At 49.5% G+C, this 15,550-nt stretch overlaps 1 protein-coding gene across 1 annotated transcript in view; it reads right to left on the reverse strand.

Moving 5' to 3' along the window:
* The window catches only part of SYT7 (synaptotagmin 7), a 642,713-nt gene that overhangs the window by 234,610 nt on the left and 392,553 nt on the right, over nt 1–15,550 (reverse strand). Inside the window, exons 4-5 of the mRNA XM_063944176.1 lie at nt 2,001–2,132; nt 1,171–1,389 (exon numbers count right to left, since the gene is read on the reverse strand). Of these exons, the coding sequence (XP_063800246.1) occupies nt 1,171–1,389; nt 2,001–2,132 (351 nt within the window). The remainder of the gene's footprint in view (nt 1–1,170; nt 1,390–2,000; nt 2,133–15,550) is intronic.

The following is a 15,550-nucleotide window of genomic DNA, read 5'->3' on the forward strand; positions in this document are numbered from 1 at the left end:
ATTTTTTTCTGTGCAGGGTAAATTCTGGCTGCTTTTGCATGTAGCCCACAAAAATTAGCTTTAGATTTCAGTTTGATTACACACCACCCACATCTAACTCTCTCTGCACATGTTACAGCTGCCTCACCTGCAGCGCAACATGGTTTTGCCCAGTTGCTTACTTATTTGCTTTACTTACAAACGTGAATTAGGTCCAAATATAGGCTACGCCTATTACACCTACACGAGTTCGAAATGAAGCAATGAATTGAATATCAAATCCAGTTAAAAACAGTTTAGAAAAAATAGTGACTCAATATCAAACTATCATCTCTATATTAAAATTTCACAGGAATGGTACACATCACAAATGTTATCTGTAAATGTATATCTTTCAAGTTGTAAGGACGACCAAAGAACAAATCACAGATTCTAGGAACCCTGCAACATCATGAGTGTTCTAAGCCACATAAGGGTCAATTTAATTTAAAGGGAGGCTTTTCCCCAATAAATGAGTTGTGAATTGCTTATTAAAATGGTTTCTTTGATGTCAATTGGCCGCAGACTGGAAAAACCCTATTCCACCTTCCATGCAGTCTATAATCGCCCGCATATGGTACGTTTACCGTATGGACTATATGACTAGTATCATTAATTGCTCCTCCAAGTCATTTGATAAAATATGGAGTCCTTGGCTGACTACACAACATGCCCCTTCACCTTTCAACTAATAATGCCCTGTGTTTTATTTGATGGAACCCTCCCGGGGACTCTACCCTACCATAAAATGGTTTATTTGGGTTTCTGTTGCAAAGCATGCATATCCTATGTGCCCATAGGGTCTTATTAGGCATGATTACTGCAATGTAGTCCAACCCACAACATTACTTGCTCCTCCCATTGATGACTAATTCTATCTTATGACTTCAATAATTTTGCCTTACCTAATATTTTCATTTGCACCTAGTAATCAAATTATCTTTGGTCAATTTAATTATATGCATTTTATTTGTTATAGTATTTTGTCAATCAACATATAAAAAAAATCTAATTTCAGTTTTATGGTGCCCTTGGAATTTATTGTGTAAATTTTTGATTATTATGTATGGTCCAACTGCGAGAGTTGTAACGATTGTGCAGGTTTTACTTGCGGCTAATATGAACTTATTGTTGAATGTTTCTAACACTCACTTGTTTCGACTGAGATTCCCGGATGCCAAGTGACTTTGAACGGTGTGCCATCTCCCTCTCCCCGGCTTCCCCAGGCCTGGCTCGATTTGATGGCTTTGGGAAGACATGCTGATCTTCATGTTTTCACTGCGAAACTGCTTGTCTCCCAGCCGCCCATCTTTATCCAGTAAACCAGTGGTGCCACATGCAGCAGACTTACTACCAGACAATAGTGTTCCACTGAAACGTGCCCACGTGCAAAGAAAGGACACGCAAATGTGAAGACAGAAACACACAATGGGGGAAAACAAACACAAAGACACCAGAAGACAAAAAGAGAAAAAGAGAGAAAGGTCAGCACTGCAAATCAAAGGCAAAAGGCAACACACAGAAAATAACCCAAAAGCATCTTTCGTTAGAAGAGGGAGGAAGACGGCAGCCCGGGAATGATGACGGTAAAAAGTTCAACATTTCAAGAAACAACATAGGGTTAACATGGAGAAAATCTGTCAGGAAAGGCACCAGACAGCCAGCCAGCCACAGGAAGAAAGAGGCGTGTTAGTGAATTAGACCACACAGTGCAAATGTAGAGCACACTCTGCTATAACGGGCAACCCTTCCTGGCATTAAAAATGGAGAGGGAGGAAAGGCGTGGGGAGACTAGAGAAGGAGGCGCGTCCGTTAGTGGAAGCTAGGAGGGGTTGCTCGTCTCCATGGTTTATTAAACCATGGGAGTGAAGTGGAGCAAGGGTTAGAGGAGCAGGTGAGGGGGGGTGGGGGGCGTGTGAGAGGAGTTGGGGTGTTGTACATACTCACTACATACGACTGTATCAGGCAATGGAAAGACTCACTTGAGGGCCAGCCTTGGGTCACCATAAGGGGCGTAAGGTGAAATGTTTAGGATAAACTCCTTTGGAGGGTATGAGCTCCATTTCTGGTGGGTTGTGCTGTCATTGTTATTCCAAAAGTCTTTGTCTAGATCACTAAATCAGCAGAAAAAGAGAAAAAAAAAAAAAAAAGAAGTACTAGAGAAAGCCTGAATCCCTGGGATGGAGCGAACGAGGAGGAAGGGAGTTAATGTCAAATAGTGGCCTGTACGCTTAGGGAGAGACATGGAGAGGAGAAAGGCTTTTGTCTGTTAATTAATGGATCCAGGTTCTCTGAAGAAGAGGAGGGAGGCAAGAGTTTATTATAGTAAGGCTGAGTTGGCAGCACAGAACATGCATATCCAGAGAGAGCTGAAAGAGAGGGAGGGAAGAAGACAGCATTGGTTATGTCACTGAGAAGTGTCACCCATTCCCACTCCTTTTAGTTTTCCCCTGCTTTCTTTGTCATGAGCCCAAACTAATTACCCTCACTTTTGTACTAAGGTTACAGCACATAGAATATGCAGAGAGGTGCTTTTACTTCGGAGTACTTGAGTGCTGTCAAAAGCCTCCTTTATTTCCGCCAACAGAAGGGGGCGTAGTGCACCACTGGGTCACTTCTCAGCTGTATAAACAAGACTTCTGATGATTATCAAGGACTGAGCCTTCTGCTCATTATAAAGTTGCTAAGGACTAAACCCTAACCCATAAATGCTTTTTCTCAGGCTCTATAAATAGAAGCTGCTTTAATTAAGGCAGGTCAGAAAAATTATTATAGAGGCGGCTAGTGATTCACCCTCAGTTTCCGCATCAAATTGCCTGTTTAAACACAGCACTAAATCCTGTAATCGCAAGGATTGTCATTAGAGATCCCCTAACCCAGAGGGTTTAATAGAAAAGACGAACGTTACGCCGTGCATTTAACCCACACAGTCTAATTTGTTACAAGAGGATTTGTGTCTGATTGTATCAAGCGTTATCTGCTGCTTTTTTGGAGTTCTTACTGCTTAATTTTCTCCTTCATTTCATAATCGGTGGCGCTTCTGTGATGTTTTGTGGTTAGAAACTTTCAGATCATTGATAAGGAAACAATTGTGTCTTTGTTATTTATACAACAAGCACACGATTAATCAACTTCAGGAAAAGCCACCAATAGATAAGCCACTTGGGAGAATATATATACTGTCTCCTGGCTTGGTACTTTACCTTGGAGATTAGCAATTGAGTTGAGATGTATTTGATTTTAAGTTATTTAATGCAAAGAAGCTTTTAATATTCTTGTTTCCAGGCCACACTGTGCTTTTTGCATACGACGTAAATAGGATATAATACTTTAAAGCTGTCCTGCCTTTAAACGTTTCACATTTGACATGTGCTTGGAATAATCTGTGCAAGGAAATATTTGCAGCTATACTTTTAATCTGGCACATTTAGCAGCGGGGTATAACTATAAGTGCTTCATCAGATACATTTTAAGCTTATCAGAGAAACGTTGTAATAGTGAAGAGCTAAGTAAAGCGGGAGGCAAGTGTTGTGTCACTAGCGTTTAATAAAATGTATGTAATAAAAGTGCTACAATTAGGTGTGGGGTCTCTGAAGGGGATGCAGTTATGTGACCGCCGGTCACTATACCGACGCCGGGATCCGGCACGCTGAACAGCCCGACGGTTGGCATGCTGACCAACAGGGACTATTCCCACTCGTGGGTGTCCACAACACCCATGGAGTGGGAATAGAACCTGTGGCGAGCGCAGTAAGCCACCGAGCCCGCTGCATGGCGAGCTAGCAAGGGCCTGCGTTGCGCTCACCCTCCCCACCCTGCCGGCCATCTAAAAGCCGGGATCCCACCATCGGTAAGGTGACCAGCGGTCTCCCAACCGCAGGTCACACAAACCCAACCCCTAAGAAGTAAAGATTTTTGGGATATTGTTATTCCCATCATAGGCAAATGCAGGCAGGGCAGTAGAGAGTCTGGCTGGGCCTAGGTACTTTTAGGGGTGTGTGGCCTAATCACAGGAGGTGGGCACTGCACACTTGGAAAAAATACAGAAAAATTAGCACATTAAGCGCCTCCATGGGCACACTGCAGCCCCCGCTGGGCTCCTCCATCAGGCCTGGGCCTGGGTAAATAGTACCTGATCCAGGGGGGATTTCAGTTGCCCGGACACCGCCCTTCCCCAAAGCTTGCCCAGCATCCACAACATGCAGTATAAAGGCTTAATCGTCGCACCAGGAAGTGGCTTACCGTGATCATTGGGCCTGCATGATGTATTACATAAACTGCACTTGGTTTGGGGCAGACTAAGCTGGTCTCATGCTAATTATGCATCTTTCATGGGCTGGCTACAATCGCTCTAAAATCAATCATTTTTAAATCCCCGTCCAGAAATCCTGCGGTTGTCCCTGCCCTTATAAAGTGGTAGCTAAATCAAAATAAGGTGGCATCACACAAGAGTGCTCCCTCTGCACAGAAGCTACATGCAGGGGTGTATCTAAGGGTCCGAGTGCCCCTGGCAAAGTCAGGGGCAGGCCCCCCCCCCCCCCACCACACACACACACACACACACACACACACACACACACACACACATACACACATACACATATTTGAAATAAGGGAGGCGTGTCAAAAAAGGAATGTGGCCTTGTGGGGAAGGTGCATGGCCGCACAATAGTACTTCCAATTCAAATTATGCCACACAGTATCACATTACACCGCACAGTAGTGTCCATTACTCACATTACAATGCACAGTAGTATCTCTTATTCACGTTACGCCACACAGTCATACTCCTATAGAAAACACAGTCTATAAAGGGCATATGGGGAATGCAAATAGAAAATGGAAATGTGGACCAGTGCTAATAAATATATTCCTAATTTTATATGGGGAATGCTGTCAAACCACATTTGCCATTAGTATATCTGATCCTGACCATAGGCACAGACATATACACTATTACACTTACATACATAGTCACAAACAAAACACATACAGTACATATGATATACAGTCCAGTCACACATGCAGTATATACAAATACAGTCACATACTTACTGTACATAGTTACACACTTATTCACATACATAGTCACACACTAAAACACACATAAATACAGTAGATACTTATACACACACACAAACATACATTCATACATAGTCACACACATACATAAATTCAGTCACAGACACGCATACAGACAGACTATATAGTGTCCCCCCCCCACCCTCACATTACAGACAGGGTACGCTGACTGCATGTACTTTAGTAGCTCATTGTCCTCTCTTCCTCTCCTCCATGCTGTTGGGCTGCCTGGCAGTGAGTGTTGTGTAGTCCCACCCCCGTGCTTCCACTCCGTCCACGGCCCTAGCCAAATGCCAGTGCCAGTGTCCAGCGGCACAGCTCAGCACTAGTGATCAATCAGACTCAAAGTAAACTACAGCACCTAGCAGCCCTTGGTGCGGGGAGCTCCCAGCAACAAGGGCTGCTGGGAGCTGTAGTTTATGTTGAGTCTGATTACAAGCGAGGTGCAGTGCACTGCTGCCGGACACTGGCGCCAGTACTAACAGACAGTCACCAAGTCTAACAGTACCACTTGGTTCTACCCCCTGGCCATGGATGGTGCCCCCTCCTTGCCTGGCGCCCCTGGCGAGTGCCATCCTGGCCAATAGGTAGATACACCCCTGGCTACATGCATTTATTTCTTATGGCTATGCATGCTATGACTATCTCATTGTAATACACATGGGGGGTCATTCCGAGTTGTTCGCTCGCAAGCAGCTTTTAGCAGCTTTGCACACGCTAAGCTGCCGCCTACTGGGAGTGAATCTTAGCTTATCAAAATTGCGAACGAAAGATTAGCAGAATTGCGAATAGACACTTCTTAGCAGTTTCTGAGTAGCTCCAGACTTACTCGGCATCTGCGATCAGTTCAGTCAGTTTCATTCCTGGTTTAACGTCACAAACACACCCAGCGTTCGCCCAGACACTCCTCCGTTTCTCCAGCCACTCCCGCGTTTTTCCCAGAAACGGTAGCGTTTTTTCACACACACCCATAAAACGGCCAGTTTCTGCCCAGTAACACCCACTTCCTGTCAATCACACTACGATCACCAGAACGAAGAAAAAACCTCGTAATGCCGTGAGTAAAATACCTAGCTGCATAGCAAATTTACTTGGCGCAGTCGCACTGCGGACATTGCGCATGCGCATTAGCGACTAATCGCTCCGTTGCGAGAAAAAAATAACGAGCGGACAACTCGGAATGACCCCCATTATCTGTAACCAACTGCAGCACGACTAGAGGCAATGGCGTCACACCCAACCCAGTCACATCTCCACTGCCTATAAGGGGCATATCTGGGTTGTAAGTAACGGATGCTCATACATGTGCTGAGATAAGCGAGGAAGTTCCAATGGAATTGCGGCTCAGCAGAATTATGTATACGTGTAATTACTAATTACGCCTGTTTTTGGGTGGATCTTTCTAACAAAGGATAGGGCTGATAATGACAATGAGTATCAAACTAAGCATATGCATTTAGGTGTGGTGAAGTTGCAGAGATGCAGATACCTCTGTATACCGTTAATGTACGCATCTAGTTCTAGACATGGCAAGGGAGGGTAATTACGGCCGACTTGCATTTAACTCTGCATTAACCCCTTCACATCCGGACATTCAATCCACATTGCACATGGGGCCCACAGACATTACTGTACAGACACTGTGGCCAGAAATGTTGTGTGCTACACATACCACTGAATGACAACAGTGTACACCTGTACAATATACTGCACTAACATTACAACACTGGGGGAGATGCATCAAACCTTGGAGAAGAGTTAAAATGTGGTACTGACCAATCAGCTCCTGACATATTTCAAACACAGCCTATAAAAGGACAGTTAGAAGCTGATTGGTTGGTACTTAATCTCTTTCCACACTATCTCTCCATCGAAGGGTTGATACATCGCCCCCACTGTCCCTTTCTTCTGCCAACACCATTGCCAACATTATTGTCAGCAGGCAGCCATAGGGGACTCAGTCAGGCATTATTCTAAGGCAGTGTCGGACTGGGATCTGAAGGGCCCACTGGTGGAATGCTGTTGTAGGGGCCCATCCTTATGGGTGTGGCCAAGCTACAGTGGGGCGTGGCCAGCCACCACAGAGGTTTGGCAAACCATTACAAAGTACATGTTCTGTGCCCCTTGGTAAATATATAATAAACCATATTCTTGTGAAGTATAATGTAAAATATGTGTAATGCAGAATTGAAGTGCACTAAGATAGAGTCTGGAACCTGATCCCCTGTGGGCCAGTCCGAACCTGTTCTAAGGACCTTTGCTCTGGAGAAGGCTAAGGTCCCATACACCCTGTATCTGGCTCTAGAAATTATTAGATACCAGCCCTGCTCACTCTTTCCAGCCCCGTCTAGATCAGAGTTGATAAGGCTTTGAAGTCAATTCGTACTGGGGGAAATTCATCCAGAAGTTCAAAGGCTGCCACTGGAGGCTTTCACGTTCTCTCTGTCCTAATTAAGTCTGCAGTGTCTCCTATGGGCTCCACTCTCCACAGGTCTTCCAAGAAATGATATAAATCCAGCTCCACAACAAAGACATCTGTGCATCCATTTTATCGCCAAGGCAAGGACACCTTTCACCCTCAGCTAACGGCAAACAAGTTCCAGTTTTCTGCCTAAACATACCGAACGTCTATTGCTGACAATGCTGTGGGGATATTGGACAGTATTACTCACATAAGCCTATATGATTTCCCTGCCAAATTCATTAACAGAAAGGAAAGATAAATGTTTACATAACTCTGTTATCATAAAACTCTGCAGCCCAGCTGACAGCATCACATACACATATGGGTCGTTTCAGAAATGGGACACAGTGGTTTCCGAAATGCCACCTTTGTCCGTCGGACATAAATGTTTGGTACTTTGCAGTCTCTGGAACCACTTTAAACTATGACAGCTAAGGAAATATACCCATCTCCCCAGGATTCAATGAGTCTATTAATGTTCTCAGGCGTGTTTGACACTGATTAATCTGTTCTGTAGCTAATACCAGGATATTTCTTTTTGCATCAATCTGTGGACTGTTCCCATAAACAGACATTTTATGTCCTTAGATTTAACTCTTTGGAATTTCCCAGGCAGAATAAATGAACATCGTTCAGTCTGGCAGCACTTAAATCTGACCTGTATGTGCTACTTAGGGCAAAAGGACATAGAAGGTGAATGCGGTATCTCTTGGTCTAGCACTTTTAAACTTCCTATATCTTGGCTCAAGAGCTTGCAGTCCGTGGCTAATTGACACACGGGGCCTGATTCTCTATCGGACGCAGTGACCATGTTGATGTTTTTCATCAGTGCATGCGCCTAAGTTGCAAATCACATGCATCTATTCTAGGTTCCGTATGCACGGAGTCGCAGTTGCGGCTGAGGCGCACAGAAGACGCACAGGCTGTTTTGAAAATGTTTTTGGGTGTACCTGTGCAGTAATAGGGAGGTGAATAGGCAGATGCATGTAGAGGGTCTGTCTTATGGGTTTCTTATGGGAGTGTATAGGGCGAAACGCTGATAGCTGTTGTGTACAGAGACGCAGAACTGATCACATAGGCGGCCATGCTTAGATGGATAATCTGCACTTGCCATAGGAATGGTGAAGTTTCAATAATGCGACCGATTGCACTAAGCTGTATCACAGCGTCTACAGACGCTGACAGCAGACATATAGATGCACAGCTGTACACCAGGGAAGGGCTTTTAGTGGCATGTGTGACCAGCAAAACACACAGACACGGAGACGCTGCATCAGAATCAGGTGCACAATGTACTAAACGTGCCACTGTACATGATTTTTTTATTTTATTACCGCGATGCAATAGGCAATGATATTTTACAATGATCACTACGTGTGTGGCATACAAAGGTCTAAAATTATGAGGTCTTTTGGAAATATGGCTGTTAAAATGTGATTGTTTTTTATAGTCCGTGCTAGAAAACAATTGTATCACGGTGCGGCCGGGCTGAATGACTAGTCACTGCTTACTTGATCAAGCAAACAACATCAAATTGATCAGAATTAGGGGTATATTTACTAACAAGCCATTTGTCAAAGCCGATGAGCATACGGGGCACTGATCAATGAATTTTAACCGTCAACTGTAATTAATGTCAAATCAGCTTTTGTTTATCATTTATGACAGTTGCCGTTTTAAATCAATCGGTCAAAGGCGCCGATCACCGGTGACTTTATAAACGGACGTTTAGTAAGTTTACCCCTTAGACCAGTGTTTTTCAACCACTGTGCCGTGGCACACTAGTGTGCCCTGAGTAGTCTCCAGGTGTGCCGCCATGGAAGCAGAGCCAGGCCCATCAGTGTTTTGCCGCTACTGAGGCCCTGGAACGATCAATACTGGTGGGCTTAGTGGTTGCAGAGCCAGTTCTAATTTTGGGCCCGGGCAGTGTTGGGCTCTTCTGACTTTCTCAGATGTGGCTCAGGCATTACCTATGGAGGAGCTGTGACATGACCTCCTAGGACACGCAACGGCACCATGCATTACCATTATATTTGTGTTTGCCTTGGCAATATTTAAATCTTGTTCAGTGTGCCTCGACTCGAGTTGCAAAAGGTTGAAAATCTCTACCTTAGACTCTTATCTATGTGTAGAAATGGTTCAATGGGGGGTAAAACAAGTTCTAAAGTGAAAAGATATCTCCCTATTTCCAGGGACTCTGCACATTTTGTCCTTCAGTGCCCCTGAGTCACTGCTAAGAAACATGGACAAATAGCCCATTCGGAGCTGGGCTTCTAATTATGAACAGCAGCCATGTTCTCATACAACAAGCCCCCACAAAGCATAGGCGCTGTAACCTGTGCCATAATTAGGCGTCAGCAGGCGAACAGACAGGCGAAATAGGTGGTTTGGCAATAGCACAAGACTCTACGTTCTGCATGAGATGAAACTCTGAACACACAGATACACTCTGCCATTACAGCACTGTATACAAATTATATTCTGAAATAATGGTTTCAAAGAACCTTTCTACACCGCCCCCCGCCCCCCACAGAGGCTGTTATCAAGAACAATGTATGCAATAGTTGCCATATTATTATCATGAATGGTTAGTGCTTTTGCTATGGGCAGTCCTAGCCATTTGTCATCACACGCTGTACAGTTCTCCTGAGCCTGCAAGGCCCTTGTTCCTGTCTTCCAGAGTGCCCATACAGACTGCTAAGGAGTACTGTCATATAATCTATAGTGAGCAAATTAAGGGTCCTGCACAGCCACAATGCTCTGCCATGAATGACAGCCAGGATAAAGAATTACATACGATCTACACACACTTGCAATGTGAAGTCTAAAACACCCCATACATTGAAATTATTATTATTATTATTATTATTATTATTATCCTTTATTTATATGGCGCCACAAGGGTTCCGCAGCGCCCAATTACAGAATACATAAACAAATAATCAAACAGGAAAACAGCAACTTACAGTTGATGACAGTATAGGACAAGTACAGGGTAAATACACATAGTTACATCAGCAGATGACACTGGAATAAGTATCAGGTGGCAGAAGACTGCTGGATGTGGTGCAGTTGAAGATTATTAAAGTAAGAAAGGATAAGCACATGAGGGAAAAGGGCCCTGCTCGTGAGAGCTTACATTCTAAATCACCCAGAGCTGCCTCACAATAGAGAAGGAAATTACATACAGTACACAGGTAAAGTGTGATCAAAGGTCAAAAGCGTCTCCCCCGGGCATATGTTGTAACATAACCGTTAACACACTTGACATTTCCATATTGACACAAAGACAAGTACAGTATGCCAACAGACGCCCAACACTAACATAACATTTGCCCCTTGCTTTAAATAAATAAACAAACAAACAAATAAATAAACAACTGCCACAAGCAGGGTCAGGGGAAGAAGCTAGGATCCTTGTTACCTGAATTTTCTGGTGTTGAGAGCCATAATGTAACAGACAGACTGATTCGCTCACTGGCCCTGAGCAGTTGTGTCTCTATATTCTCAGCCTCTGGACCCTCAGATGCGCGATGAGCGCTCACAGATCATTCGCAGGAAATCATTACCCCCTAATCATCATGTTTAACTCCTCTTTGCAGCATTGTGTGGATGGCACTGCTATAGTATGATGCATGACTAAATTAGAGCACACGTTAACTGTTGCATGGCCAAGCCACCCCGCCAACTGCAGTTGTGTGCTTCTGTGCATGCAGCTGGATAGGAATCCCATGGGCAATTAATATTGATATTAAACATTGCTGATCTGCGCACTCTAAGGGCAGCCATTCTACCCAAAATAGACATATTTAACAATGCTTGTGGCAAAACATGTGCGTCACTGCACAGGAGAATAAATAATATGGCTTGTGTCAGCGATAGCATCGCCTCTATCTGTTGTGAGAATAAAAATAATTGTTATACAAATTAACTCTCCAGCTTCCAGCAAGCACTCACACTAACAAGGTAGATGATATTAGTGATGCACCTACAGTAGCCCTTATAAGAAGTACCCAAAGCAGACTACACAGCAGAATGGTTTGAATTAGCGCTGCTTCTATTCAGTGGTTATCAAATGGGTGTGGTATGGAATGTAGATAGTAACTAGGTTGACAGTGTCTAGGTCGACTACTATTGGTCGACAGTAACTAGGTCGACAGGGTCTCTAGGTCGACAGGGCATTTAGATCGACAGGTCAAAAGGTCGAAATGAGTTTCTTATGTTATTTTGGGTCGTTTTCTTCGTAGAGTGACCGCGAACCCTAATTAGTGCACCGTGTCCCCTCGCTTGGCGAGCGAACTTCGGTCAAGGTGCCTTGTTTCGCTCGGCACAGATTACCGTTCCAATCGTAGTCCACATGGACCGTTAAGTATGAAAAAGTTCAAAAAAAGAAAAAAAAAATAGTGAAAAACGCATGTCGACCTTTTGACCTGTCAACCTAGAACATGTCGACCTAGAAACCCTGTCGACATAGTTACTGTCGACCAATAGTGGTCGACCTAGATAAAGTCGACCTAGTTACTGTCGACCTAGAGACCGGATCCCATCTCCTATATAATAGCCCGGATGTGTGATTTTGTGACTCATTTGCTAACGCAGGGCGGAGTCACAGTCACAGATCTGGGTGGCTGGATACAGGCCAGGAACAGTCCCCTCCCTCGGTCCGCCCATCCCCGCCCAGTCCCCTCCCAATCTCCGCCCACTCCCTGCACCCTGGTGACACTGCAGCCGGTGACTGCTCATCTGCCGCACAGTCCGGAGGAGAATGCCGTGAACGACCACTGACTGCCGCCCCCGCCCCCCTCCCACCCGAGGCACCCACAGCCTTCACAACATCCGCACCCCACCCGCGGCACACTCCCCGCACCCTCCCACCCGCTGCACCCACACCTGCAGCACCCCCCCACCCGCGGCACTCACTCCCCCACCCATGGCACACACATCTGCAGCACCCCCAGCCCCTCCCCCACCCGCGGCACTCCCGCCCCTCCCCCACCCATGGCAGCCACATCTGCAGCACCCCCCGCCCCTCCCCCACCCGCGGCACTACCGCCCCCTCCCCCACCCATAGCAGCCACATCTGCAGCGCCCCCCACCCCTCCCCCACCCGCGGCACTCTCGCCCCTCCCCCACCCATAGGACCCACATCTGCAGCACCCCCCGCCCCTCCCCCACCCGCGGCACTCCCGCCCCCACCGCCACCCATAGCAGTCACATTTGCAGCGCCCCCCACCCCTCCCCCACCTGCGGCCCTCCCGCCCCTCCCCCACCCATAGGACCCACATCTGCAGCACCCCCCGCCCCTCCCCCACCCGCGGCACTCCCGCCCCTCCCCCACCCGCGGCACTCCCGCCACCTCCCCCACCCATAGCAGTCACATTTGCAGCAACCCCCCGCCCCTCCCCCATCTGCGGCAATCCCGCCCCTCCCCCACCCGCGGCACTCCCACCCCCTTCCCCCACCCATAGCACCCACATCTGCAGCACCCCCCACTCCTCCCCCACCCGCAGCACTCCCGCCCCTCCCCTCCCCCACCCGCTACACTCCCACCCATAGCACCCACAACTGCCGCACCCCCCACCCCTCCCCCACCCGTGGCACTCCCGCCCCTCCCCCACCAGCAGCAGATGCCCCTCCCCCACCCACGGCATTCCCGCCCCTCCCCCACCCGCAGCACACGCCCCTCCCCCACCCTTATCACCCACACCTGTAGCACCACCCGCCGCACTCCCGCACCCTCCCCCATCCGCAGCACCCCCGCCCCTCACCCACCCGCGGCACACACAGCACCCACCACATCTGTCCCGCACCCACGGTACATGCCCCTCCCCCACCCACACCACTCCCGCCTCCTCACCCACCCGTAGCACCCACAAACCGCGCCGCCCCCCTCCTCTCACACCCGTGGCACCCCCGCCCCTCCCCCACCCCGTACCCACCTCTCCCCCCCTACACCCGCGCACCCCTGCACCTCCCCCCCTGCACCTTCCCCACCCACGGCACCCACAGCATCCACCACATCTGCCCCCCACTCGCGGCACACGCCCCTAACCCGCCCGCTGCACTCCCTCCCCCACCCATAGCACCCCCTCCCCCACCCGCAGCACCCCTGCACCTCCCCCATCCCACCCCCATACCCACCTCTCCCCCCCGCTACACCCTCGCACCCTCCACCCCACTCGCGGCACCTACCACATCCATCCCCCACCCACAGCACACGCCCCTCCCCTACCCGTAGCACCCACAACCCGCGGCACCCCCTGCCCCTCCCCACCCGCGGCACTCCCCCCACCCCCCCTGCTACACCCCTGCACCATAAAACCCGCCCGCCCCTCCCCCACCCGCGGCACCCACAGTATCCACCACATCCGCCCCAGATCCGCGACATCCGCCTCGCGCCCCCTACCCCACCCGTAACACCCACAGCACCCCCAACCCCTCCCACACCCACGGCACTCTCGCCCCCACCCGCAGCACCTCCCGCCCCTCCTCCACCCACGGCACCCACCACATCCGTCCCCCGCACATACCCCTCCTCCACCCGTATCACCCACAACCCGCAAACCCCCCGCACCTCTCCCCCCGCTACACCCCCACACCCTCCCCCAATTCACACCCATACCCACCTCTCCCCCCCCCCGCACCCCCTCCCCCCCCCCCTGCAGCACACACAGGATCAACCACATCCTCCCCCACCCGCGGCACATGCCCCTCCCCCACCCGTAGCACCCACACCCGCAGCACCCACCACCCCTCCCCCACCCGCGGCACCCCCGCACCCCCATACCCACCTCTCCCCCCGCTACACCCCCGCATCCTCCACTCCACCCGCCGCACCAACAGCATCCACCACATCTACCCCCCAACCGCTGCACATGCCCCCCCTCCCACCCACAGCATCTACTACATCCCCCTCCCACCCGCGGCACTCCCGCTTCCTTCCCCACCCGTAGCACCCACACCCACAGCACCCCCCGCCCCCTCCCCTGCCCACAGCGCATCCGGATCACCACCACACCCCCGCAGCCGCCACTCCCCCAACCACAGCACCTCCGGCCCCCTCCCCCACCCACATCATCTATAGACACCTTCCCCCATTCGTGGACCTACCACACCTCCCCCACCCGCAGCACCTCTAGACCCCATCCACGGCTCCCCTGCAGCCACCCCTCCACCCGCAGCACTTCTAGAACCTATCACCCAACCTCACCCCCCCCTGCAGCCCCACCTCCCCAAACACCCCCCCACTACATCGCCGCTCCCCCTGCACACCACCTACAGACCCCCTCCTTCATCCACAGCCCCCCGCACCCACCCCTCCCCCACCAACAGCATCTACACTCCCCTTCAGCACCCGCACCTCCCCCACCCGCAGCACCTCTAGACCCCCTCCCCCATCCGCGCCCAATCCACACCTACACCTCCCCCACCCACAGCACCTCTGCACCCTTTCCGCCATCCGTGCCACTGCACCCACCCCTCCACCACCCGCAACACCTCTGGACCCCCTCCCACACCCACCCCTCCACCACACGTAGCACCTCGGACACCATCTGCAGCTGCTACAAGTGATTCCCTGAATCGGGGTGATCAGCGGCATGGATAGGCACCTCCACCTCACTAAACCCACCCTCTTTCCAACCCCCCCCCCCCCACACACACTGAACTTCTGTGAGTATAGTTGGTACCAATGGACATTGGATTAATTAAAAAAAAAGTAATACTGTGGCCATTATGTGTCTAAGCGACACTGCTACCTGTGGCCATTGTGTATAAGTGGCACAGCTCCCTGTGGTCACTGTGTGTATACGCGGCTCTGGTACCAGTGGCCATTGTGTGTATAAGTGACACTGCTACCTGTGGCCATTGTGTGTATAAGCGCCACTGCTACCTGTGGCCATTGTGTGTATAAGTGGTGCTGCTACCTGTGGCCATTGTGTGTATAAGTGACACTGCTACCAGTGGCCATTGTGTGTATAAGCGGTG

Source organism: Pseudophryne corroboree, chromosome 11 (genome assembly GCF_028390025.1).
Source record: "Pseudophryne corroboree isolate aPseCor3 chromosome 11, aPseCor3.hap2, whole genome shotgun sequence".
In the NCBI taxonomy this organism is placed as follows: domain Eukaryota; kingdom Metazoa; phylum Chordata; class Amphibia; order Anura; family Myobatrachidae; genus Pseudophryne; species Pseudophryne corroboree.